Source organism: Manis pentadactyla, chromosome 14 (assembly GCF_030020395.1).
Source record: "Manis pentadactyla isolate mManPen7 chromosome 14, mManPen7.hap1, whole genome shotgun sequence".
In the NCBI taxonomy this organism is placed as follows: Eukaryota; Metazoa; Chordata; class Mammalia; order Pholidota; family Manidae; genus Manis; species Manis pentadactyla.
The window spans coordinates 8,481,636-8,508,272 of NC_080032.1; the positions used below are offsets into that span (position 1 = coordinate 8,481,636).

At 48.0% G+C, this 26,637-nt stretch overlaps 1 protein-coding gene across 3 annotated transcripts in view; it reads right to left on the minus strand.

The window, feature by feature from the left end:
• Positions 1 to 252: 252 nt before the first annotated feature.
• KREMEN1 (kringle containing transmembrane protein 1) overlaps positions 253 to 26,637 on the minus strand; it is a 72,016-nt gene continuing 45,631 nt past the window's right edge. The window contains exons 5-11 of one of the 3 annotated variants that reach the window (XR_008993860.1): positions 25,508 to 25,661; positions 15,475 to 15,807; positions 14,496 to 14,657; positions 13,329 to 13,413; positions 11,393 to 11,714; positions 2,822 to 2,914; positions 253 to 269 (exon numbers count right to left, since the gene is read on the minus strand). Coding sequence is in view for 2 of the 3 variants with exons in the window: in XM_036908910.2 (XP_036764805.2) it covers positions 11,546 to 11,714; positions 13,329 to 13,413; positions 14,496 to 14,657; positions 15,475 to 15,807; positions 25,508 to 25,661 (903 nt within the window). In the remaining variant the exon portion in view is untranslated. Of the gene's footprint in view, positions 270 to 2,821; positions 2,915 to 7,937; positions 11,715 to 13,328; positions 13,414 to 14,495; positions 14,658 to 15,474; positions 15,808 to 25,507; positions 25,662 to 26,637 lie in introns of those variants that run through there. The other 2 variants (XM_036908910.2, XM_036908911.2) reach the window with 2 other exon arrangements.

Consider the following 26,637-nt stretch of genomic DNA (forward strand, 5'->3'; position numbering starts at 1 on the left):
AGCAGTCACAGGTCAGCTCCTTTGAACTTGGCTTTGCTTCTGTAAGTCTGAAAGGTGATAACTGTCATTTGTGTTTTTGAACACAAATGGGCAGAGACGAGATGTGACTTTGAAACCATAAAGGCCTGGGTTTCAGTCCCAGCTTTGCCACCACTCACCAGCATGATGACCTCCTGCAAGGGTCACATTTTGTTTGAAGAAGAGAATCTACCCAGCCTGGATTAAATGTTGTCAGCAGCACACTATTCTCCAAGACTCAATTGCCTCACCTGTAAAATGTGAATATAACCATATGTACCCTAAGGAGCTGTTGGGAGGATCAAATGACATACTATGCAGTGTGTAGAGTTTACAGGGAGCTCCTTAGGCATCTATTCAGTGTTCATCACTGATGTGATTAAGCACCTGTTCTTCAGCATGTGTCGGCCCCACGGTCAGCCTTGCTCTTCCATTGCCAGGGTCTTGCCCCGAGTGGTCTGAACCCCGTTCACAGCACTTTACCTGAGCAGGTACTGAGGCACTGGGGGCCTTCTGCAGGTAGGTCCCTAGTGCCTGACACAGGGTTTTAAAGATGTAGCTGGTGTCCTTTCCAGAGAGCACCCCAGGGCCGTGAAGGACCGTCAAACAGTCACAGCAGAAGTCTACATCAGCCGCCCTCCTGACTGCTACAGACCCATTCTGTTGGCAGAAGATCAGACACCCAGTTGCTGAGGGTTAATTACAGTCTTGGCGCCCATCTGCTTAGGGAGAACTTGCAAAACTCTTTTTTCTCTTTCCAAAGGCATAAACATTTGTACTGTAAGTAGCCCAGTGGGGCTGGAGATGTTTATTTTGTAGTTAACAAAGAGAAGGACCTTTTGACTTAGGGGCTGAATGTCCTGCTGGCCCCAAGGAGAAGCTTTTGGGAGGCCCCCGCACCAGCAGGTGTCTCTAGGGGTGATTCAGGGTCGGGTAGGGGAGCTTGACTCCCCGGTGATGGAATGAATTCCTTTTATAAGCAGAAAAAAGGACGCTCTTAATTAAAGATCTTCCTGTTATGGGGTCAGGGCCCAGGAGATTCGCCTTCTAGCACAGTTAGCAAACCTGGAGAGCTTCTACGTGTCGCGATCAGAGTGAGAATCCTGGGTTAATGACCAGGTTTAGGGGCCGGAAGGTTGTGGAGGCCCCTGTCCGGGGATGACCTCCTGCAGCTCTCTGGTCTTACCACTGGGTGGCGCTGGCGAGCAAGGCCAAGCCCAGATGACGCCTGTAGGGAGAACCCACAGCGCGGGAGGCAGGGTCTGGAGGCCATGCCAACGGGCAGCCCAGCTGGCTTGCAGCTCTTCGGCGCCTTTCCTCTTGGAGCTGGGCCTGGGGCTTTAGCCTGCCTGTTTGACCACCTGGGGCCAGGAGGGAAATATGAGTACATCTAAATTCTGCATTTGTTTCTGACTTGAAGCAACAGATAAGGAAACCAGCAGAGAAGGGTATTTACATACTACAGATGTGTCCCTGAGAGGGTCAGTTACACATAACTTTTATAAAATAGGGTCACATATTGAATGTATGTGAACCAAATCAGTAATTATTTTCTAAGGACGAAATTGCCCTTGCTTCATGCACTGTATCCTCAGAGTTCGATAAATGCATGGAGTTCTCAATCCCAAATGGGATTCTCAGTCCCAAAGGCAGGGTGCCTCCGAGGCCCCCCATGCTCTTGGTGACCTCCATGAAGTGTGGCTTGAGAGGACCCTGACACAGGCCAGGCCCTGACACACTGACTCCCCTCAGTCCTTTGTGGTTAGGAGCATTACCACGCTTAGTTTACTGGTAAAAGTCACTAAAATGCCAGGGACAGAGCTAAATGTGTCACCTTTACTATTTTATTTAATCTTCATAACAACTCTATGAGAAACAACTGTTGTGTCATTTTATAGATGAGTAAACTGAGGCTAGAAAGGTAAAGTAACTTGCCTGAGATCTGCGAGCTGGTGACCGCAGAGCCCAAATTGAACCCAGGTCCCCACGAGCCCGGCGCTCACGGTGTTGGTGCTCCTCTGAGGAGGAACAGAGGCTTCCAAGGTGAAGCCAGCTGGCTCAGCCATGGTTATGTCCCCAGGTGTGACACCAAACCCACGCCCTTCTCCTGCCCCTCGAGCTGCCGCCTCCCTCAGCCCCAGCTTCCAGTCCCTGCCACCCCAGAGAAACCACAGGTATGCCCTGGACTGTGTTTCTGGAGGCCTTAGGCCTCAGTTGCAAATTGCCAAGGTGGGAATGGAGAAATGGCAAAGAGCACCAAAAAGGAAGTCTGCCCTTTGCAGTCGGTCTCCCTGAGCCCCATAGTCAGTGGGGAAGGCAAGGAGTCAAGGCAGGTGAGCAGATTCTGTCTACCCCTTTGCTAAGAGATTTGGACAGCAAATCCCAAGCAAGACAGCATGCGAACAGGCCAGCCTTGCCTGCCTCACAACGCTAAGAAGAACGGCAATTTTCTAAGACACTGGGACTCCCTACATGGGAAAGAGAAATTATTTTAGCCAGGGTTTTGGCTAGGAGTCCTGCTGATGGTTCCAGCTCTTGGGGAGCAGCAAAGGAGAACAAGGAATTGCTAAACTGGTTATAATTAAGAGAACCTGGGAGATGCAAAACCATGTGAGGTCCACCAGTTGTGCTGGATCTGGGGCCTCCCTTCCCTCGATGAACAGCTCAGGAGGCCAGCCGCCCTCCCCTGCAGTGCGGACCATTCAAAGACCCTCTGCTACACCCCCAGGGCCCAGAGCACTGCCCTGTGTTAGCGCCTCCGCCAGCCACCTTTTCCTTCCCTTTCTCCACAAGTTAAACTCACCCGCCTTGTCTGTCAGGAAAGCAAACAGGCTTGGAGGCAGATTCAAGTCCTGTCTCCTGTGCTTCTTGAATCTCTGAGCCTCAGTGTCCTCATCTGGTAGACAATAGACATGGATAATCTATACAGTTGTGAGCATTAAATAAGATACACAGAAGTGTATTAGCCTATGGCACACTACAGCTTGTGGGCTTGCCACCTGTTTTTGTATGGCCCACAAGCTAAGAATGGTTTGTGCATTTTTAAAACTTGGTAAGAATATTTAGCAACGTGTGGAAGTCATATCAAATACAAGTTTCAGTGTCCATGTCTTGCCAATGGGTTTCAGCCCCTGGCAAGTTCGCTATGGATTCAGTGTGACCAAAGAAATGACAGTAGAACGTTCTTGGGGTGAAAGGGTTATACCCAACCTTATTTCTATGGTGGAAGGTCGATCACTAAAATCCCGTTCACTCAGAGCGAGTCTGCGTGCAGCAAGCCAGGCTCTGCCTCTAGGGCTCTGTCCTCGGCACTGCCACCACTCCAGCCCCTGCTCTGCTCTCCTGCAGCTGTGCCACCATATCCTGCAGAGCACTGGGTGGAGCTCCCTATATAGAGTCAATAGCAACGTATTGCCCACAGGTGTGTAGTGGACTAGCCAACCAGGGCCAGGTGAGAATCCTGGCCACAGAAACTTTCATTTTATCCACAGTCCATACATTTTCATTGAACACACCCCACCATTTGTTCACACATTGCTGTGGTTGCTAATACATGGGCTTCAGTGGCTCTCTCCCACACACCAAGTGCCCCCAACCCTCACAGAGCCACCCGGATACTCCTGAATGTGCAGTGATGGGGTCCTTGAGGGTCCCAGGGGATGGGCCACGTTTCTGGCAAGTGGATGCCTCACCCACAGGTAGTGCAGGCAGAGTTGAGTAGTTTTAACAGAGACTAGAGACAGAATGGCCTGCAGAGCCTAAAATAGTTACTGTTTAGCTTTTGCAAAAAAAGTCATTTAACACTTAATAAAGGATCAGTTAAGTGTATCAACGGTTGCTAATGCTAAGTATATCCATGGTTTGGCCTAATTTGAACTTTCAGGTAACCTTGCTTATGGCTTGGTGTAGCAATTCCAAATCTGAAGTCTGTGGAAGGGTTTCAGGGGATCTCCGAATCTCCAGAATTTCTATGCAGATTTCTATAGGTGGGGTCCTTTGGGGGGAGAGGCTTGATAACGTTCATTTGATTCTGAGATCTGTGTCCTCAAACAGGAAGAGAAGGGTGGGTTTGAAACCTTCACTCCAGGCAAACGGATCTGTAGTTTTTCTGGGCTGTCTGGAGGCAGCACTCCTGAGGTGAGATACCCGGGGGCCGTGGGGCCTCCCTCAGAGCCCCGCCCTCTGCACGCGGGACAGGCCTACGGTGAGACAGGAGGGGGCCTCGCCTTTGGGGCCAGCAGACAGGCTGAATTCTGGCCCTGCCCTCCACGGGCTAGAACACTACTCAGAGCCTTGGTTCCCGGGCTGGTTTGTCCTGAGGATGACCTCAGGAAAGCTTGCTTGTTGAGTTTTGGGCACTGTGTCTGATGCACACGAGTACTGAAGGAAGGGTGGCTGCTGTTATCATTATTAACCTTGGTCATTCAAAAGTCCTTTCCTCAGCTCACCCCAGACACATAAAATGTAGCCCCGTATTTGGCTAAACATGAGCTTCGAATACTCCTTGTGTGCTCCTGATCTGATTTTATCTTTGTACTAGCAACTAAGGCAAGTCTATTAAACATACTCTCATGATCGATGTGCAAAATAGCAGGCCCCTATTAAGTTTTTAAAAGTTCAATGGCCTCATTAGAACAGGGACAATGCTAAACATTCCTAAGAGTGAAATAAGTGAAACCTTAAGCTCTTGTTGCAAAAGCCTTGGCTGTTTTGGTTCTTTCTGTTTTTACTCCTGAGGAGTTACTTTGGATATTAAGCTTGGATCTACTTGCCCCCTAAAATGCTGGTCTGTGGAGCCCGGTTCCCCAGCTCCACAGCTGGGAGGTTCATTCCAGAGCCCGGTGGCCACCACCAGGAGAGCCGATGGTGTCCTGGCTGCTGGGCTGTCCTGGGGACAGGCCTCCTGAACACAGGCTGGTCCGTGGCCAGTTCGGCCCAGTGCTGCCTGCCCCCTGTTGCTGGGCATAGTCCCATTCAGCTGGGGCCTGGTGGCTCCAGACAACAGCTGGAGACCAGAAGTGAAGACTTTCAGCTACAAGCAAATGTTGCTGCTTCTTGAAGTTGAAATATTCTATCCCCAAAGTGTCCCTTTCAGCCAAGCAAAAACAATCCCCCATGGGGACCCGACCCTGTCACAGAGGAACAAAAGCTTCCCAGTTCTCTGAGTCCCAGACGCTGTCTGCAGTTTCGGGCATGAACAGCCCAGTGGGGAGAGGCGATGATCATGTGACTTTCAAGCTTGGAGACAAGGTCAGCCTTGTCCAGCTCTATTCGTCTCCACAGGAAGAAGAGCCTTTGATTGCCCGACAAAGGATGAGGCCTGTGCTGCCCCGGTACCGACTCCCGGGTGGGTGGGTCTCAATGTCCGCATCTCTCAGGTTCGGGAGAATAAGGAGCTGAGGTCAGGGCCCGCCGTCCCCAGAGTCCCCTCAGATGGGTTCGGAGGGCTCCTGCTGGTCCTGCTTTAGGCAGGGCAGTTGCACATTCTGGCTGTGTTTATTGATTTTTCTGTTGTAGGCTAATCTGTCCCTAAGAAACTCCCCAGCAAGGCCACCCCATCTGTGTTCTACTGGCCACTAAAAATATTTTCCCATGGAAGGAAAGAGCTTCTGGGAAAGAGAAGGAGAGCCCAAGAAGACAAACAAGTAAAGCTGGCCTTGGAGGAGCCATGGCACTGCAGCAGCCCCAGAACGTCAGTTCAGGGACGGCCGCAGTGGGCGCAGGCCAGAGTCAGCAAGGGAGGGGACCTGGGAGAGAGAGGGGCTCAAGCTTCAGGTCGGGGTGCTGCGCCTTCGGGGGATGTATCTGGTCAAATTGCTGTGCTACACACATTTCTTCCCCCACCCTCTCTGTCCTGCAGTGAATTTCCAGAGTTGATACAGCCTTGCAGTTGAATAACAAACATACTGTTGAAGGTGAAGGAATCAGCCATTGGAACTTGCACAACCTTCTATGTGTGGACAATTTGTTTCAGAAAAGAAGGTAATTACCAGCCACACTTCTCAAAGTAAAATTGTTGTCAGACTTCAGTGAGCATCGGCGTCATTCAGGGACTGGCTTCCCAGGGGTGCTGATTCGGCAGGTCTAGGGTGGGACCCAGGAACCTGCACTCTGAACAAGCACACGAGGGATTCCGAGGCAACTGTCCAGTCACCACTCTGAGAAAGGGGTGGCAATGCTCTTTTGCTGGACTGGCCTGTGTCCCCTTTTCTCCCAGCTGTAACCAGCTAGAGCAGAGAGACTTCACCTGGCAAATCATCTCCTGAGAATTTGGAAGTGGGGCTCATAGAACCAGCAGTGTGTGTGCCTGAACCGGTCAGGCTAGAAGTTTGGAGGGAAGGTTTCTGGCTTCTGTGGCTGCCCCTTCACTCGCCCCCACCCAGGTCCTGTCTGGGCCTCTCCTCATCTGCCTGCCTGTTCTGAGACTCTGTCCTCAGCAGCCTTTTGGGATGGCCCCAGACACACCCCACATGTTGCCTGTGCCCCCGTTTCCATGCACTGTGCTGCCCAGGCCTGACCCTCCTCCACGGGTCTCAGGCTGCCTGTCCGATGCCTACTGGACAGCACTGCCTCAAGGTCCTTCAGGGACCTCACTCATCTTAGCCCAAACAGCACCCAGCATGGTTTCTCTCATACCTAGCACCATCTGTGTTCTTTTCTTAAAGAATGGTTTCTCTTCCCCCACTGGCACCCAAGTCAGAATACTTGGGTGTCACCCTAGACATTTCCTTGCTCTTAAATCCCTCCTCCCACCTTAGAATAACAGGAACAGCAACCATTTATTGAAAACATTCTATAGGTAATGACTCATCACAACTCTGTGAGCCAGGTCCCGTAACTGTCCCCGTCTGACAGATGGGAAACCGGCACACAGGGCTGGGTCACTTGCCCAGGTCATGTGGTTAGTGGTGAGGTTGGGGTGTGACCCCAGGCCATCCCGCCCGAACACGTGCCCCTGGCCTGTGGGCATGGCCACTGTGTCCCCCTTGGGTCCCCCCTTCCTCCACAGGCCGGTGTGGGGCCCGGCCAGGTCCTCAGTGTCTCTCTGCGTATCTACGGGGCTCCTAGCCGGCCTTCTCGCCTCTGGTCTTACCCCATCCCATGTGATTTCCCTAATGGGAGTGGGAAATCCTTCTCAACTGGGAATCTGATGTCACTTCTCCAGTGAAACCCTTCAAAGTCTCCCTGTTGACGCTCTCTGGCCACACAGCAAATGAAAGGTAGGAGCTGAGCCCTGGTGGGCGGCTCCAGGGCTGTGCTCCCAAATACCAGTCCCTGCCCCTCTCTGAGCCTGTTTCCTCACTGCAAAATGGGGATGAGAGCGCCACTGAATGGGTGCTAGGGTTTTCACGGGTGTGTGTGGTGCCCAACAGCATGCTGGGTGCAGAGTGGGCGACCCATCCACGAACATCCATTACTATTATAAAAAGAAGAGGGTGGGGAGAAAAGGGGGGAGGTACGGATGCTCTGAAAGGCCAGATGAAATCCACATGGGATAGTAAGTATATAAGCACTCCAGGTACATTTTCCCACTAATCTGCATTACCTTCTGAGGCACAGGTACTATCAGGGTTTACAGGAGGGGAAGCTGAGGCTGAGAAGGGGACTGGCCACTCACAGTCAGTTCAAACTTAGGCCCTTCTGAGAGCAAAGCCTGTGCTCTTGCCCATGACCCGCTCATGTCTGAGACGTGCTCATCTGGAATCCCAACTCTTTCAGACCTTACCGAGTGAGAGCAACTGTGGGTCAAAGCCGTGACGAGGCCCAAGGGAATCTGGAGACACTAACGGGAAGAACCGAGCGAACGGTGAGGCCTGGCATTTGTGCAGAGTGAAGAAGACCACATGGGCTCCCGCACGCGGCCCCTTCCTGGGGCCTGGACTGTGCCCATAAAAACGACATGCTAGGGAGCATCGCTGTTTCTACAACAATGAGAATATTTATTTTCTCCAGACAGTAAAAATAACATTTTCCTCTCTTTTGTAAAAGTACCATTACATTCCATTTTCTTAAATAACAAAATCCTAAAAATATATATTAAATTGTATACAGTGCGTCACACTTCATTTTTTATTTAAAAATACATGATGTTCCTGTTTTATTCTCAAAGTTGCATATTAAGAGCATATTTACAAATAAAGCCTTGTCATCCAAAGTCAAAATCCCTGTGGGAAGGTGAGTCTGGATGTGGGCAGGTCTTGACACTGCGTGTACCCCGAGACAGCTCCCCGTGCGGGCAGGGAAAGGGCCCCCCACTATGTGCTCCTGGAGACTATCCTTTCTGAAGCAAATTTACCTCGGATTTTCCTCCACACACACTCCTGCCTCACTGAGTATGTTCCACTCAGGGAGACAGAGCAGGTGAGCTGGGCTTCCCTGGGTCTGCGGGTAGAGAGTGAGGCCCTGTCATCACCCTTGGGGAGCCCACCTCGGTGGGGAGGCGGCCGTAGCTGGAAGTGTTGAGAAATACCCCATGCCAGGGCAGCTAAGCTGGGAGACCTGGCCAGGAGGTAGAAAAGTGAGGAAGGTAAACAAAGACACCAGAAGAAACAATCAAAAGGTTAAAAATTCCCAAGGTAGTAACAAAAGCAGACATCAAACCCCAAAAGGAGACAGGCAACCCAAGAGGTGCTGGCTGGCCGGCTGGGGAGTGAGGGGCCGGCCTGGTTCTGTGGGAGACCTGATGGCCTCATCAGGGAGGGGCACGGGATCCCCAAGGCCATCTGCTTGTAAGTGCTTGGGAAGGTTAAGTGCCCAGGGTGCAAAGGAGCTTGGGGACGGCCTGCGTGCCCTGCTGGTGCCAGGGTGGCCCATCCTGAGGGGTTAGGCTGACTCCTGTCTAGGACTGACAATGGGGCATGTGGGTGGGGCCGTGGCTCAGGTTTGGCCTGAGGGCCTGACAGCTGCACTTGCTGGTGCTTTGATCTTTGTGGGTTTCTGGCTGACTGGAGTCTTGAGCCAGGGCCCACACTTGAGCAGTTACAGCAACCTGGTCACTGTGCTCAAGCCAGTAGAGTGGCCTCAACCCTGCTCAACAGGACAGGGCCCCAAGGCGCTTACTTGTGCTGCCTCTGCTCCCTGTCACCTCAGGGCAGAGCCCTTGTGCAGGACGCTTTAGAGGGCTGTCCATGGGGTCCCCACACCTCCACCGTCCCTCCTTCAACATCTGCTCTGTGATCCGTTAAGTTACATTTTTCAGGTTCACCTTTTCCAATCACCTCCAACCCCACCTGCCTCTAAAGTAGTTTCTCAAAATACCCAGTGCTTCCCTCCTTCGGTGCTCCTGGAAGCACACCTGGCCTCATCTGGCATGAGTTATTTCTTAGGTGCTTACTTAGCTGCGGGGGTCCCTCTGGGGGGTGTTGCTGACAGGTTGCAGCTGAGGCCATGCCAAGACTGCTGCCGAGGCATTTACGGCGGTTTGGTGAGCGACAATTTATGGCCCTCTCCCCCCACGCTGTCCTGAGGCTGGTTTAGGTTTCCAGGGGCTTCTCCTTGGACAGTCCATCAATCCTGGCTGCACTGGGCTGTGCCAGGGCCGGCAGGGAGGAGTGCACTGGGGCGTTGCCAGCACTTCCAGGATCTGGGAGGAAGGCTGCTCCAGCTGCAGGCTCAGACACATGCTGGCTTCAGGGTTGGTCTCTGGGACCCGAGGTGTGAAGTGGCATGGTGGACTCTCAGGATGCCCCAAAGATCAACGATCAGAATAAGCCCTAGGCAGCTGAACAGCTGCCCCCCACACTGGCCAGGCAAACACCTCCCAGGGCTAAATTCCACGTTCCCTTTGTGCTGCAGACAGATCTATCTGCTGCACAGGCCTTTTGTGGCTGCATACACCTCACACTTGTGCTGAGAGGAGATTCCACAAAAGCCAGGAATAGCTTGGTGGGGAGACTGCACATGTCAGTACATTTCCAGGGGTCCTTGTAAGGGACAGGCCTCTGTCTCCAGACCCAGGGGCCTGTAGACAGCTGCTCCAGTGAAATCAGCCTTCCCAGATCAAAGCGTGAAGACAGCACCCAGCAGCTCTATCCCAGGCCAGGCCTCCCACTGAGCCTGGGCAGCATCCTGCCCTGCTGTGGACCTGCTACCCCATTTCCCTCTCCCAAAGGCCCCTCTGCCCCCCAGCTCCTAGCACCTTCCCAGGTCCCCGTGGACACCTCCCACAAGGCCCTCTGCCTTTCTGGAAGTAGCTGGAAGCACATGGGCTGCCAACGTGCAGAAGCCCTGGAAAGGCTGCAGCAGGCAGTAGCTTAGGGACTCGGGGGAGGTAGGCAGAGTGCCCCCATGAGGGACCCGTGAGGCCACAGGCCCAGTGAGGCCCGGGCCTGAGTGCCCCCGGGAGAGTCACGCTCTGAGAAAGGCCCAGGCTGTTCTCAGCTGCTGCTGCTGAAGCCTGCTTTTGGGTGGTGGAGACTTGTAAACCACAGCCCGCACCGGCTCTCCCAACCGGGGGCCACTGCCACTGTAGCTCCCTGTCTTGGGAGGCCTACCCCTGGGGGGTCTCCAGGCCTGCCGGCCCCCCTGCCCTTGGAGGGTCTCAACGTCCCCAGGCCTCCCTCTCACCCTTCAGGCCACCCTTTTCGATTCACTTCCCCGTCTGGGGGGCAGGCTGGTATGCAACCAGGGTCAAGAGCCCTCTCTCTCCCTGCTGGACCATTCTGAGAGCAGAGAGCACAGGCCACGGGGCATTTTTCATCTTTTAAAATGAGGGACACCTCAAAACAAGGAGGGGCTGCTGGCGCCTGTGGCTCACATAGTGCTGCCTAAATGCTAAGCCTCAGTATTTACACTGTTCCCAACTGAGAGTCAGCTTAGAGAATCATGGTGCCGACAGGGGCCTGGCTCAGGTGCCACAGGATCAGGAGCTAGCTGGGAGCAAGGCCAGACAAATCCGATCTAACAAGGAGTTACTGAGCACCTATAAAATCTTTCAGTAAAGTCTGCTGCATCTTTCAGTAAAGTCTGGATGGATCTTTTATGTGACCACTCCACAAGCTTGTTCTGCTGGCCACCAAGCTATAGAAAGAAGACCACGTGTGGAAGGAGTCTGATTTGATCCGATGGGGGTTAAAAGACCCAATTTCCAGGCCCTCCCAGGTAGAAGAAGGCCTGTCCTCATCCAGCACCCAGAGGGCAAAGCCCCAGAGTCCACGCAGAGCACAGGCCCTCTTTATACTTTGAGGGTGCTAATGCCCAGGAGTACAGAGCCAGGCCAACCCTCAAGAGAACCTCAGAATTCTCTCCATCTGGCCCTGTTGCAAACCATAAGGACCAGGAAAAAGTGATCTGTGTGTGGACAAAACAGAGGAGAAGCAAGCAAGACTCAGCACACACTATACCTACCCCCCACCCACAGTCATCTAGAATGTACCTGAGCCCAGTGCCGGACACAAGCATCGCTGTCATCTCAGCTCCACTGTCCTGACAGCCCCATTCTTAGCTCAGAGAGAGAGAGATGCAGGGAGGTCCTGGGCCTTGGGACCTTGAGTCTCAATCCTAAGTGCAGCAGACGAAGCGGGAGCCTTTAGTCACTCATGAGAGGATTACGGTCATCTTGTTGACTCTGACCCTTGAGCTTCTTCTTAAAGATGGAAATGGAAGTTGAAGGCTCATAAAAGATGCTCCAGATCTCCCCTGATGTCCCTGGTCGATGACAGTCCCTAAGGTCCCCTGAGGCAGGAACATGATGGGACCTGCAAAACAAAAATGACTTGATTGTTGAAGTAGAGTGGGAACAGAACATCCCAAACAACCTACCACCTCATGAGATGCATACACCTAAGAAATGGGGCATTCAGTGAGGTGAGGCCCGGCGGACGCCTTTAGAGTCCTGAAGAGCCACTGTGCGACAGAATGTGTCCTGCGGTGGGGGAGCGCTGTGGGGCAGAGTCCGCCTCAGGACAACACATAACTTTCCAGCTGGCAGAATTATTCAAATCTGGAAAGGGCTGGCTTGAGAAGCTATAAGTTTTCAAATTCTTTTTTTTTTTAATAGAAGAACTCTTTCTTCAAATGATATTTACCTGGAAGCCCACCTAGCTAAAACAGGATAAAGGTAAACCTATTCCACTTAAAGTGGGTCCGGCCTTACCACCACCATCTGCCCCTGCCCCCCATCAGGCCCCTGGGGCTGCCTGGCAGGGAATTTGCAGAGGGATTCCAAATCCAGTGACAGACAGGGGTCAGGCATGCGCTGCAGGGCCTCAGCCCACTGTGAAGTGCTGGGCCCGACAGAAAGCCTCCTCTTCTCGCTGCTCTAGGGGACTTGAGGACAAGGTTGCACCTGAGAGGCTTCACCTTTTTTAAGTCACAACTCATAGGAGTTGTGAATTTAAAAAAACAAAACAAACAAAATCTATATATATAAATGGCATGAGAGTGAGCTCAGCAAACAAAGACATTGTTTCCACTCAAAAATGTAAAGTGCAGTAGGGAGAGGCCTATGGGTGGTCCCAGCCTGGCCAAGGGCAGGCAGCCTTCACAGGGTAATGGAGGAGCCAGCACTGAACGTATAAAAAGCCTGTGGCAGAGGGCAAGTGAGAAGGTCGGGAAAAGGTGACTTTTATAGGACACCAATGTTCAAGAAGGCCTTGAAATGGAGAGAACATGTATGTCAATTATATATCAATAAAACTGGGGGAAAAAAAATAAATGGAGAAAGCCCAGTCTGGCAACCACAGGACAGAGAGTGGGGGTGAGGGGGAGGGCGGTCTAGAAAAAATTAGAGCTCCCCTCTGTAAGTACACACACGTCAGCAGCACGAACGATCACCCCTTTCCTGGAAGGTGAACCTGTGGAACCTGAGCAGTGAAGTAAGAGAAGGAAATTTTTTCCAAATTGGTCAGAATTGAAGGATGAAGCTTCTTAAATAATTGCTGTAAAATAATTATTAAGCAACAGTTGATATAATCTTAGAATTCTCTTCTAATAATATTTTCCAATTTCTAGAAGGCATCAGGAAATATGCATGGTGGTGTCCTAGGAATCTTTATTCTTATATAAAGATCTCTTTAAGGGACCAGCACAAGCCAAAAAACTGGAAATTGCTGCTTCTTATGCCCAGATGGTTTCAATCCTCCTTGAAGTCATTCCTTGGACACAGGAACAAACACAGTCCCTCAAACCTTAGAGAGATTTGCCCAGCTGTGCATTTCCCTCTACAGAGAATGAGGACTGTCTCTGCCTTATGTTACCTAGGACTGTAGTATCATGTTCTGACATTACAACTGTACCCAGACAAATGAAGCACAGTACAAAGCAGTTATGAGCCTTCCCGGCCTGGAATTGGGCAGCTCTCCTGTACTCACTTGAATGTGACATGCAGAAGTATCTTGGCCACAATGGCTGTGACTGTGAGGATGAGGAGTGTTGCCAGGCCGTATACTGTCCATCCTGCAAGTGCAAAAGTCAGTTTACTAGACCTGTTCGGGCTCAGTTTTCGGAGGGTGGCCTGTTGGAGGTCCCCAGTGAACACTGGCAGCTCAGAGAGACAGGCCTGGCTGAGGAGCTCCAGGCAGGGGTGGGCACCCACCAAACCCACCTGAGAGCTGGGCTGACACAGAGCCCTGAGCCTTCTGGGCGCCTCACTCTGCTCTAGAGCGCCCTCTGGGAGAGAGGCAGGCAGTGTGGTCCAAAGTGGTCTCAGCTCACTTTTGAGTTGAAAGGGATGGCGTACATTCTGTCTCTACCACTGAAACCACTGTGCAGCCACTGATGAGTTACACTCTTTGGGCCTCAATTTACTCTCAGAGGAAGGAGAGGTGAGACCCGTGGAATCCCTCGGGGTTGCACAAGCAAGGGGTGTGCTGGGCAAGCACTGGAGGGACTCTCCTCCCTGACCGTCTGCAGTGCGTCCTGCAGGGAACGCCTCTAGGCTAGCTAATCACTGACAGTACTCGCCAGCTCAACCAGCTCATAAAGGATCCAACTTCCTCAGTAGACAAGAGGATGGAAGGAAGTATGTTCCCAACCAAGTTAGCCAGCTTAAAGTGCACAACCACCACCCACCTTCTGTCCCTCTCTGCATCTCTTTCTTCATAGCTCTTGTCACCATCTGACTTAATTTCACTTCTCGTCTTCCTCCTCCCACTCATGAGCCACAGAGGTAGGGATTTTGTGTGGCTCACTGCACGGGGCAGTGCCCGCACCAACACCCAGCACCAGGGAAGCACGTGCTTGTCTTCTGTGTGCATGGATGAAGAGAGCTCTTGCAATGAATTAAAGCTACAACTTGGGGCTCTAGAAAGGTATCTTTCTCAAAGTTAGAAAATGTTGGATTAGTTGGTCAATCATAACATACGCAACCTAAGCTGGATCTTTGAGGTGAGCACTTTTTCCTAAGGACTAAGAAACCAAGCTAATGGGAAAACGTCCCTCACAGGCCAAGACCAATAGAGCCACAGAGCCAAGTGCCCCCCACCTGCCTGAGAAGAACACTCTGGCTTCCATGCCCCTTGGTGGTGTCTGGGAACGGCTACCTGGGACGGTCTGGGGTGGCTGGCTGGGGCTGGTGGTGATGACATGGAGCACTCTCGAGGACCGGGCAGCGCCAATGCTGAGGCTGGCCTGCTCTGTGATCACCTCGGCCAGCGTCTGCTTGGCGGTGGGCCTCTCCTGTGGCAGCTCTTCTTTGACGGCTGGAAGATCAGAAGGAATTAACTGGGGGAAAGCTGACAGAGGCAATGCAGAGCTGCCGAGGAGGAGGCCTGGTTATGAAGAGAGGGCAGTGTTTTCTGATTCAATTCTGGGTGCAGTTGTCTCTACTGATCCCACTGGCCCCAGAGCAGAACCTGCCAGGCTCTGGGCTGAAAGAGGCAGAAGAGGGAGCTGTCAACTTCCAGTCATTTCACTTGTCTCTTCAAGGACGCCTGAGATGCTTTATCATTTTCCTACCCTTGCACCTTTGCAGCTACACTCCCTCTGCTTGGGAAGCCCTCTTTCTTCCTTCCTATTGGCCCAATTCCTGCCAATTCTTCAAGACTGTTTCACCTGCGGGGAGGCCCCCTCCCTCTGACTTCCCGTAGCACACACTGACTCAACTCTTCTCAAGCCCTCTGACATCCAGGACAAAGACCAGGTCTTACAAATGCCCTGTGTTTCTCGTGTGTTGGCAAAGAGATGCGCCCAGCACACATGTGTTCATATTACAGGGGCTGAGAGGGACCCCACCTTAGGGTGGTTTGAAGAAAGTTGGGAAACCAGTCTTTTGGGATCAGCTGGGATACCGAGAGGCGAGAGGATGGACCAAATGACCTCTTTGGGCCTTCCGATTTACCAGCCTCAGCTCTTCCTTTAAGTTGTTCTTTTAACCATCCCCGTGAAAACTGTTGTAAGGACTACTAAGGTAGCAAAATTGACCTTGACTCACAGTCCTCCCGGCAAGAACTGCCCAAGGTCCCCAGGTCTCCTCAGTGTGAGACAGGAGCCCAAGACGCTGGGGCCAGGAGGTCTCACCTTGGTATAAGACAGCAAATCCCTGGGCCTGATTGATGCGGTCAGAGAAGAAATACAAAATGACAAAATCCAGAGAGATGTTAAAGGACAGAGGTGGACGGTTCCTTCCATTGAAACGAACCAGGACGTGGTGTGTGTAGCCGTCCAGTAGCTCTACCATATCAGCAGAGTCCCTGATGTCAAACAAGGTGAAGTTGAAGTGGATGTGGGAGGCTCCAGGCACCCGGATGGTCCAGTAGCAGACCCTTCCTGTGGCGTAGGTGTCAGGAAAGTCAGGGGAATAGACCACTGCAGTCATGGCTGAGTAGTTCCCACCACAGGCGCCCACCAGAGCTGCAGAGACAAAAGAACACTGGCCCTCAACCTGGTGCTCAGCCCCAAGCCTCACTCCAACCTGTTATAAACAAAACTCTTTCTGTGTTAATATGATCCAGTTTGGGATACTGTTTTTTTGTCTATAAAGCCAGGGTGTCTTATGTTTTAGGACTGAGTCATTTAAACCCTGAACAAATGCCTATGAAGGCTTTTTTTTCCTGCCCAGGAGACCTCAGAATTAGCACACAGCACAGTGGTGTGGTCTCGGTGAGCGCCAGCACAGAGCCAGTGTCTGGGTTTGGGACCAGCTGGGCCATGCAATCCTCACGGCCTGCGTTTGTCTTCCTGCCTCTCACTTCTGTTGGTTTTGAGACTATAAAGTCCACACCTGTTCCTAGATCACATGAAATGTGTGAGGACTGATGAGATAAAGTATATCAAAATATTGGGACCTCTCTGCAGGGGAGGCACTGGATGAGGTAAAGTCATAAAACAAGAAGGGCTTTACAGCTGTCTGGGATTCCTGACACCTTAGGGGTACAATGCTCACATGAGTGCCCACACTCACTCATCAGGCAAGAAACCGTGGCACAAGAAATGGCTTTCTGTGTTGGGGAAACACACACGATTCTGATACTCTGTACTAAGCACATCTGATTTCTTTAGACTCCCATTTTTGGTCAGCAGGTTCTAAGAAGGGGACACAATCACTTCACTGTATCTTAAGTGGCACATTGTACACAAGATACTGGAAATGATAGTCCTTTAGAGGGCATATAAGGGAGGGATTTAAAAAGCAGGTTTTGGGGGAGTTCTACTTCCCTTTAGCATATAGAAAGCAATAAGAGAATTTTGCTTTCATCTTAATGAGAAAAAGCTCAAAACTTTTGTTCAACCCATTAGAACACTCAGGTGTCAAGACAACCAAGGGAATTTAATTCTAAAAAGTATGAAGTCCCTCCAAGGAGAGTCAGGAAACGTAAGGTATTTCATTTCTGACAGAGCCTGAAAGGCAGAGGTGGCCACCACAACAGTGAGTAAGAAGAGAGCAGCTAAAAGGCTGCGTGTGGGCTTGCCTCTCAGTCTGGAATAACCGGGAGGCCCAGACACAGGGGGAGTCTGCAAGCAGTTCTGCACTAGCCTCCACCCAGTGCCCGGAGAATGACTGGGGTGGGGAAGGGGCCCAGAGCCCCCTTGGTGCCACCACTGTGCCAGGAGGCAACCAGCTGCTGCTGGGGGATGGGCATGAAACACTGCCTGCTCCCTGGACCCTCCTCTTAACAGAAGCAATGGCAGCAAATCCTCCTGCTCCCAGGGCCACTGGAGGGTAGAGGCACAAACTGTTTGCCACTGTGGTGGGAGTCGGAAATTCTTCCTGCCAAAGTAACAAGGCAAAGATCCATTGTTGCTGGGAGAAGAGAAGAGGCAAAAGCCATCAACCCCTAGTTGCCCTGTGCCTCCACATCCTGCACCAGTATGAAGCAGAGGTCACTACCCCTGGGGAAGGGTAGGCAACGCCCACCTTCCTGAGAGCCACCACGGAGACAGGCAGTGTTCGGCTGCGAGAGAGAGAAGGGGTGTGCGGAGCGCTGAAAAGGACCCACCTCTGAGGCCCAGGAACGTGTCCTAAGACTGAGGATGGGGCAGGAGAACCAGGAACCCCCGACCCCATTATGAGCATAGTACCAAGAAACAAGCAACAGCAGGCTTAACACTGAGAGATGGGAAAGAGTACGGAGAAGGATCCCTTCTGTGGCAAAGGCATCTTCTCAAAGCTGAGGGTGGAACAGGGACACCGAGAAAAGCCCACTGGCATCCTGGGCTCCACTCTGAGCACAAGGTAACAGCCACCCGTCACTGAAGGAATCTGAAGCCTTATGTGCGTGGACGGGAGAGACAGAAACAATGAAACCCGAACCCAGCATAACTACTGAAGGAGTGGCTCAATCCCCACACTAAGCAGGTCTGCCTGTTTCCAGGGGTGAATTCTATTTACCCAGTCGCTACTGTTCTTCTACACATTGTGTATGACATTCAGTAAAACAGTGCAACATGCAAATAAAAGGAAGGAAGGAAGGACAGAAGGACGCAAGAAAACAACAACAAAAAGACTCACAGTCAAGCAATAAAACAATCTACAGAACCAGATTCAGTAACGACTCAGACATTAGAACTATCAGACAGGAACTTCATGGTTAATATAGTCAAGTATCTAGTGGAAAAGATGGACAGCATGCTTGAACAGGTAGGAAATTTCAGCAGAGATATGAAAACTGAAAAAAAAAAGAGTAAATTGCAAATTCTAGAAATAATACCAGAGATGAAGAATTCCTTTGATGGGCTTATAAAAAGACTACACATAGCTGAGGAAAGAATCAATACATTTGAATAAGTCAATAGGAATTATCCAAAATGAAACATACAAAAAAATAAGTGAAAAAAACAGAACACAGCATCCAGTAGTTGTGAGACAATATCAAATGATCTAACAATATGTAATCAAAGTTCCAGAAAGAGTAGAAAAAGAGAGTAGGGCAGATGAAATACTTGAAAACAAAACAAAGCAAAAAACAAAGAAAACACCTAGACACATAGTCAAATGTTGGAAACCAAAACAGAAAATCCTGAAAGCAAGAAGGGGAACAATTATATACAAGGGAACAAAGATAGAGCAGACATCTCTAGAAATTATGCAAGACACAGGCAAAGGTGCAACACTTTTGAAGTACTGAAAGAAAAAAAAACTGAGTATAGATTTCAATATGCAGCAAAAATACTTTTCAAACATGAAAGTGATAACATTTCCCTGTATGGCCCCGGAAGATGACTGGTTAGCCAGAGACGGGTAAGATTCCTCAAGGGAGGAACAACCTAAGACAGGCACAGTTGCAGGGGGGCCATCAGGTGAGAAATTGGGGATCAACAGAGGTGAGGCTTAGAACCTCACCCCCCCTGTTCTGAGAGAAATCTTCTGCATATGTGGATGTTTTATTGCCCTTGTCTAGCTTGGATTAACACATAGTCTACAGGCACACACCTGATCATCTACATTTGCTCTCTTACAACACTAAACTATGTTTTCTACCTTTATGTTGTATCTACCTACCACTTCAGCATCTTATTAAAAATAATAAAGAGAGAAATGTGGTATCCACATATAAATCAAGTATAAAAATCAAATGTGTATTCATATTTGAACTGACTGTTTATAGTTCATAATGCATGAGCAAAACCAAAAGTTTCTGTGATGACTGCCCTTGTACTGTTCACCATGTAACTTATTCACTATGTAAGAATTTGTTCTCCATGTAAGAACTTGTTCGTTATGCTTCAGAAGATTGGAGACTGACGAAAATTAGGCTTGGGGTGGATTAATGATTGTGCATTGAGCATTGACTCCCCTATACAGAATTTTATTGTTGTTAACAATCATTTGATCAATAAATATGAGAGATGCCCTAACAACAACAACCAAGAAAAAGTACACACTTCCAATTGTAAAATAAATAAGCAACCGGGATGTAATGTATAGCATAAGGAATATAGTCAAAATATTGTAACAACTTGGTATGGTGATAGCTGGTACTTAGAATTATCATGTATATAAATGTTGAATCACTGTGTTGTACACCTGAAACTAATGTAATGTAATACTGTGTGTCAACTACCCTTCAATAAAAAATAATTATCTAAAAAAATAAAATAAAAAAAATAAAAAGCAAAAAAAAAAAAAAAAAAACATGAAAGTGAAATAAGGTTTCCTCAAACAAAAACTGAGAGAAGCCACTGATATCAGACCTGTATTACAGGAAATGCTAAAGAAATTTCTTCAAGCCAAAAGAATATGTCTGATGGCAAAGAAAAACATGAAAAGATGTTCAACATGGTTGGTAATTACAGAAAGGCAAAGTAAAACCACAATGAGTTACCTCTACACACTTGCTAGAATGGCTAACATTAAAAAGATGATACCAAAGGCAAGGATGGAAGGTTCATATATTGGTGGTCAGAATGCAAAATGGTATAGCCACGCTTTTGACAGTGTCTTATAAAAGCTAAATATATACTTAGATATGACCCAGAAATCCTACTCCTAGGTATGTACCCAAGAGAAATGAAAATATGTTCACAATAACACCTGTACATGTATGTTAACAGCAGCTTTATAGCATCTTTATCACAGACAGACCACTGTTTATCAGTTGGTAGGTAGATGAACAAACTGTGGTACATTTGTACAAAGGCATGCTTCTTGGCAATATAAAGGAACTCTGGAAACAACAAAGGTGAACCTCAAAAGCATTAGTCTAAGTGGAAGAAGCCAGACACAGTAGTTAAATACTCTATGATTGCATCTGTATGCATTCTTCAAAAGACAAAACCATGCAGATGGAATACACATCAGCCGTGGCTAGAGGCTGGGGATGGGGGAGGAACGACCACAAATGGCAAAGAGAACTCTTTGAGGTGATGAAGATGCTCTTTATCTTGACTGTGTATGTACTTGTCAAATTTTATTCAACTGTACAACTAAACAGGTGACTTTTATTGTATGTAAGTTACACCTCAATAAACCTAATTTGCTTTAGATCAAGACTTCCTGGGTTCTAACCCTGACTTTACCATGTACGAACTATGAATTTGAGCAAGATACTTGACCTCTGTATACCTTGGTATCCTCATCTGTAGAATGAAAATAATAATAGTTTCTCCCTCATGGAGTTTTACAAGAATTACAATGAGTTGATGCACATAAAGTGTTTGGTACAGGATCTGGCACAGAGTACAAGCTCAGTGGTAGCTATTAGATGATGATGATGATAATTACTTGTAAAGAATTAAGTATTTAGGTTAAAATGAGATTTCTACAGCAAAGGCAGACCTTAAACTTAGAACTTTGGAGTTTCAGATGTGTGCCAAGTGGGCAGTACATCCGATACAGCAGTTTTGAAAACAGACACATGACCACTACGATGGATGATTAAAATTCAGTGATAATTTGATAGGAAACTTGGAACTTAGGAATATATTCAAGATCTTATTTTTTGAAAGTGAGATTAGCCTGACACATACAACCTGGGCAGGGGGAGGATCTGGAAAAGACGTGGGCAAAACCTCCAGTGGCAGAAAGCCAGTGTCTGCCGCCTTCTGTGCTGCAGCACCTTTTCCACCCCCGCCCCCGCCCCTCAATATTAGCTGGGTACTTTTCTTTAGGAATAAGCTTCAGGCATCAGCTGGGACAGCCAGCTTCTCCCAGATGCAGCTGGGTGCTCTGCTTCCAGACACGAACACTAATGGATGTGTTTTGGGAAACAAACCTTAACCAAATGGGTCCCAGCCATGAATCAGACTGCATTGGACTGGCACCAGGAAAGGTGAAGAATATTACTGTATTTCATCAGTTATAAAACATTTGAATCTTTAAAAGTGGGATGCGTCTTTCAATCGATACATGTCATTGTCTAATTGGAAGCAATTTCTTTTTCGCAGTGGTATGTGAAATCATGTTGTGTTTTACAATTGATGGCATCCCAGAGGTCAGATCCTACCTGTCATTAGGCCCTCAATATTTTTAACCACTGATCTCTTCCATTCACACTAAAACATAAATTCGATGAAAGCCAGATCTTAATCTGTGGGATGCTGGGCAAGCTATAAAGGATCCTGGGCCTCAGTTTTCCCTCATGCAAGTAAGGACAATACCTGCTTCACAGTATGAAGAGAATAAGAGACAGAAAACAGGGAAAGTGAATAGCACGGCACCCTGTAAATGAAATTCTCAACCATTTTTACGAAGTAAGGCCCTATCTGTAACCTCAGGGCTGAGAAGCTAAGGGGGATGTGAGAGGCCGGCCTGGGCAGTCTCTGTACCCCACTGTTGACTTGAGCCTATCTGATCTTTTGTTCGAGCTTATCTGATCTTTCAATAAATTAAATCCTGGAGGAAGCAGAGGCTCTGAAACTCCACCCGTGCTGTATTTATACAGCGACCTCCCTATGCTCCAGAAGAGCTTGCAGGAAAATCAGCCATAGGGCCTATGACAAATCACTTGATGTGGCAATGATGACTGAGCAGAGAGGAGCTGCCTAAGGGCCTCTAGAGATGAGGGGCCTGGAGCACTCTCCTCAAGGAGCGGAGAACAGGAGGCTCGCTGACATTACAGCTGAGCACCGGGTTGGAGCCATGCTGGTAGCAGAGCCTGTTCTGGGAAACAGACTGTGATTGGTCTCCTTCTCACCATCTGACTTCTCCTCCGGTCCCTGTAGAGAGACCTCTTTGCCCTCCCAAAGTATGGGACGGTCTGCAGTCACCATCTCCAAAATGCTCAGCCTTATCCGTGGGTCATCAGGATTTCCAGGAGGCAGTATTACAGCTATTTAAACTATTTTACTCTCTAGATGAAACTTTAGACATTATTTCTACAGTGCTACACTGTTACCTTTCTTTGCAGACCTAAGGGGTAGGAGTCATTAGAATTGGCTATTGTTAGGGGCCCCTGACAATCGACACACAGCAGGGCCTCTAAAGAGCAGCCTCTCAGAATGCCACCCTTCTCAGTTCTTGAATTAGTGGAAGCCAGAGGGGGCAGCTTCTGGAAAGCTGTAGAAGGGGCAATTTGATAATAATCAGAAAAATGGGGCAAATTCTGTTCATATGCTTTTAAATTATGAAACTGGATCCATTATTATGACCTATCTTATTATTAATAAAAGGGTTCTAGCTGCTGAAAGTAGAAAAATAACAATAACCAAGCGAACTTGGGGTTGAATTCTGGATTTGGCACTCATTAGCCTGAATAAATTATTTTATCTTTTGATCCACAGCTTTCTTGTAAATAGGGCTGTGCAAAGATTAAATAACATAAAATAAAAGCACCCAGCATCAAGACTAGCACACAGCAAGTATTCAATAAACCATAATTATTTTCATTACAATTAATTTGCCTTAGTGTACCTCTGTGTGAGGCTCAGTACTAACTCCCAGATATAATTCCAGTGCCAAAGATCATACTTGGTTGATGACTGACTGTCAACTAAATTACTTCCTTTTGATACCTCCAGTAGAGGTGCTGTATCTGTCACACAGCAGATTGTTAATTGAACGAAAGATTATTATATAAAAATATATTCTATTTTTTTGTTAAAATAAAATTCACCATTTTAAAGTGTACAATTAAGGGGTATTTAGTATATTCAAAATGTTGTGTGTACCCATTATCTAATTCCAGAATATTTTCCTCACCCCAAAAAGAAAGCCTGTATCCATTAGGCAATCACTCCTCCTCTTCCCCAGCCCTTGGCAACCATTAATCTGTTTTCTGTCTGTTTGGATTTTATGGATTTGTCTATTCTGGACATTTCCTATAAAGGGAATCATAAAACATGTGGCTGGACGTGGCTGGTTCCTTTTACTTAGCATGTTTCCAAGGTTCATCCATGTTGCAGCATGTCTGCCTTGTAGCTGAATAATATTCCATTGTATGGATACACCACATTTTGTTTATTCATTCTTTAGTTGATGGACATTTGGGCTGTTGCCACTTTTTGGTTATTATGAATAAATGCTGCTATGATCATTCATGTGCAAATTTTTGGGTGAACTTATATCTTTAACTCTCTCAGTGGAATTGCTGGGTCATAAGGTAATTGTGTTTCATTTTAAGGAACTGCCAGGCTTTTTCCAAAGCAGCTGCACCATTTAACATCTCCACCAGCAACATATGAGACTTCTGATTTCTCCACAGTCTTACTAACATTTATTTTCCATTAAAAAAAATAAACACTAAATTGTTTTTAAAGAAGAAGAGCAGGTAGTGAACCCACATACCCTGCTTGTGTTTACTGTCTAGTCCCATGGCTTGTTGGCAGTTGAGTCCTGGCAAGGTGTTTATCCTCCCCATGTCCCAGGACTTTATTCTGTAAAATTAGAGTGTTAACAATAATGCCTTCCTCAGATGGCTGCCAGGAGGTCTTAACATGATAATTTATATCAAGCCTTAATACACACAAGGTATTTCCTTTCTTTTTCCACTTAAGGGTATACCAGGCAATCTGTAAGCTCAGCAAACACACTCTCCTGAGTTAGGGTGTCAGGCAGAAGACTTTCTATCAATGAGCTCCGGAAATAAAAGGTTAAAAAGATGTGCAGTGCATATTATTTGCCAACCATTCTTCCTTAAACATTGCCAAGATTCAATCTTTAGTTTTAACAGAGGTACTAAATTATTTGTCTTGACTTAATAGGATGTATAGGAAGCAGTCTCCAATGGACACATTAACAAAAAAAGACCAAGTAACCACATGAGTTCTGCTTCCCAGTCCTCCTGTCCTCCCCACAAACATGCACACTTCAGACAATGTCACAATAACTTGTGAAAGGCTCAGTTATAAACCTTGGCTGGGCTTTACAGTCACCATACGTACTGGTTGACTTGTGTCCTCTAAAAGGACCTGTTTAAATCCTAATGCTTGGTATCTGTGAATGTGACCTTCTCTGGAGATACAGTCTTTACAGGTGTAATGAAGCCATACTAGATTAGATGGGCCCCAAATCCAATGACCAGCGTCCTTACAAGGAAATACAGAGAGACAGGGACGTAGACATATGGAGGGAAGGTGGCCACGTGAAGGAGGAGGCAGAGACTGTAGTGATGCAGCCACATGCCAAGGATCGCTAGCAATGCCAGAGGCTAAGAAGAGGCGAAGGATTCTTCCCTGGAGCTTTCAGAGGCAGCACTGTCCTGACAATACCTTGATTTTGGACTTCAAGCCTCCCAAACTATGAGAGAATAAATGTCTGTGGTTTAAGCTACCCTGTTTGTGATCATCTGTAATGGGTGCCCTAGGAAACTAATAGACCATAAGACACGTTTGCTTAAAACAGCCACTCTGTGTAAATGAGATGTCATGAGCATATCTACTGTAGCCTAAAGAGTAACAAGGACACTATAGACTCTACAGTGTATGTCAGTAATCTCAAACCTTTCCTTCTGTCTGCCTCACTGTGACTATGTCCTTTCTACCACTTTAAAATCTGGCACTGCATAGGCACTATGGCCCCTCACAAAGCCTCAGAATCGCTGAACGGATGCAGGTGGATTTTGATGAGGGATTGGGAAGGCAAGTGGTTAGAACAGGTGTTGGAGAGGCCAAGGCCCCAGATCCATACCCTAGTCAGAGTGCACCCAGCCTCTAGCCCGCATCTCACAAACACAGCAGATCAGAGAGGAGGAGGATCAGGGCATAGCCGTACAGGCCTGGGAAGACAACACGAAGCATATGCTCTCTTCTCAGCTGCATCACAAGGAGAAAGAAATCCCAAATGCCTGAGAAAACACTAACAGGGCTTGGAAATTACATTAAAACAAGAGGAGTTTAAATCTTCTGATGCTGAGCAGTTATATCAGCATCTCTCTGTTAAACTGGAAAGGTCACCTTTTCTAGGTTGTTTAAGTACCTCACAATAGGCCCTGTCACTTTGAAGCACGTGGCAAGCTGTAATCAATTACTTTTAAAACATCCACCCTCCTTTCTAGAAGGCAGGGCATGAGTCTTGCTCAGTGTTTTATCCCCAGGGTCTGGTCAGTGTCTGGCCTGTGGTAAGGGCTTAATAAGTGTTGCCAAATGAATGAATGAATGGAAGGCAGGGAGGGTGGGCAGGCTTGTTCCCTGGCACAGGGGTCCTGTGTCTTGAGTGATGGACACAGGGCATACTCACTGTCAAAGAGGATGATCCTGCCATCGCCACCACAGGGCTGGGTGTGATCCCCAAAGCAGACACTGTTGCACTCAGTACTGGCTGCCTCCCCATACTTCCAGTAATCAGGGTCGTTCCCACAGAAGCAAGCATAGCCTGACTCCATTCCGGCAAACTGCCACAACAGAGAAACAGCACTTGGTAAGCATCACTCTAGGGTGTCAGGGTCGGCCCCCCACAAGCAGCAGCCTCGCCTTCCTGCTCCGCCTCCCCTGGGACCTCTCCCTTGTCTCACTTGCAACACTTCATTACACACTAACCAGTAATTACATTTCCCCTTCAGCCAGCATCTCTCTCTCTTTTTTTTTTTAGTTATTGAAGTATCATTGATATACAATCTTATATTGGTTTCAAATATACAACACAGTGGTTCAACAGTTACCCATATTATTAGATCCTCACCCCCTCTATATAGTAACTTACTGTCAACATAAAAAGATGTTACAGAATCATTGACTATATTCTCCATGTTTTATTACTATCCTTCAGACCAACTTATATTATGATTGAGAATTTTTGTGCTCCTTTATCCCCCTTCTCTCTCCCCACCCATCCACTCCAACCCCTCCTCCATGGTAACCACTGGTCACTTCTCAGTGTCAATGAGTCCACTGCTATTTTGCTCCTCCTGTTTTGCTTCATTTTTATACTCCACAAATATGTGAAATCATATGGTATTTGTCTTTCTCCACCTGGCTTATTTCACTGAGCATAATACCCTCTAGATCCATCCATGTTGTTGCAAATGGCAGCATTTTTTTAATGGTTGAATAATATTCCACTGTGTATATGTACTACCTCTTCCTTATCCATTCATCTGTTGAGGGATGCTTAGGTTGCTTCCATATCTTGGCAATTGTAAATAATGCAGTGATAAACAGAGGGGTGCATGTATCTTTTCAAATCAGGTGTTTTGTTTTCTTTGGCAAATTCCTAGAAGTGGAATTACTGGGTCACATAATATTTCTATTTTTAGTTTTTTGAGGAACCTCCATATTGCTTTCCACAACAGTTATACCAATTTACATTCCCACCAACAGTGTAGAAGGGTTCCCATTTCTCCATGTCCTCGTCAACACTTGTTATTTCTT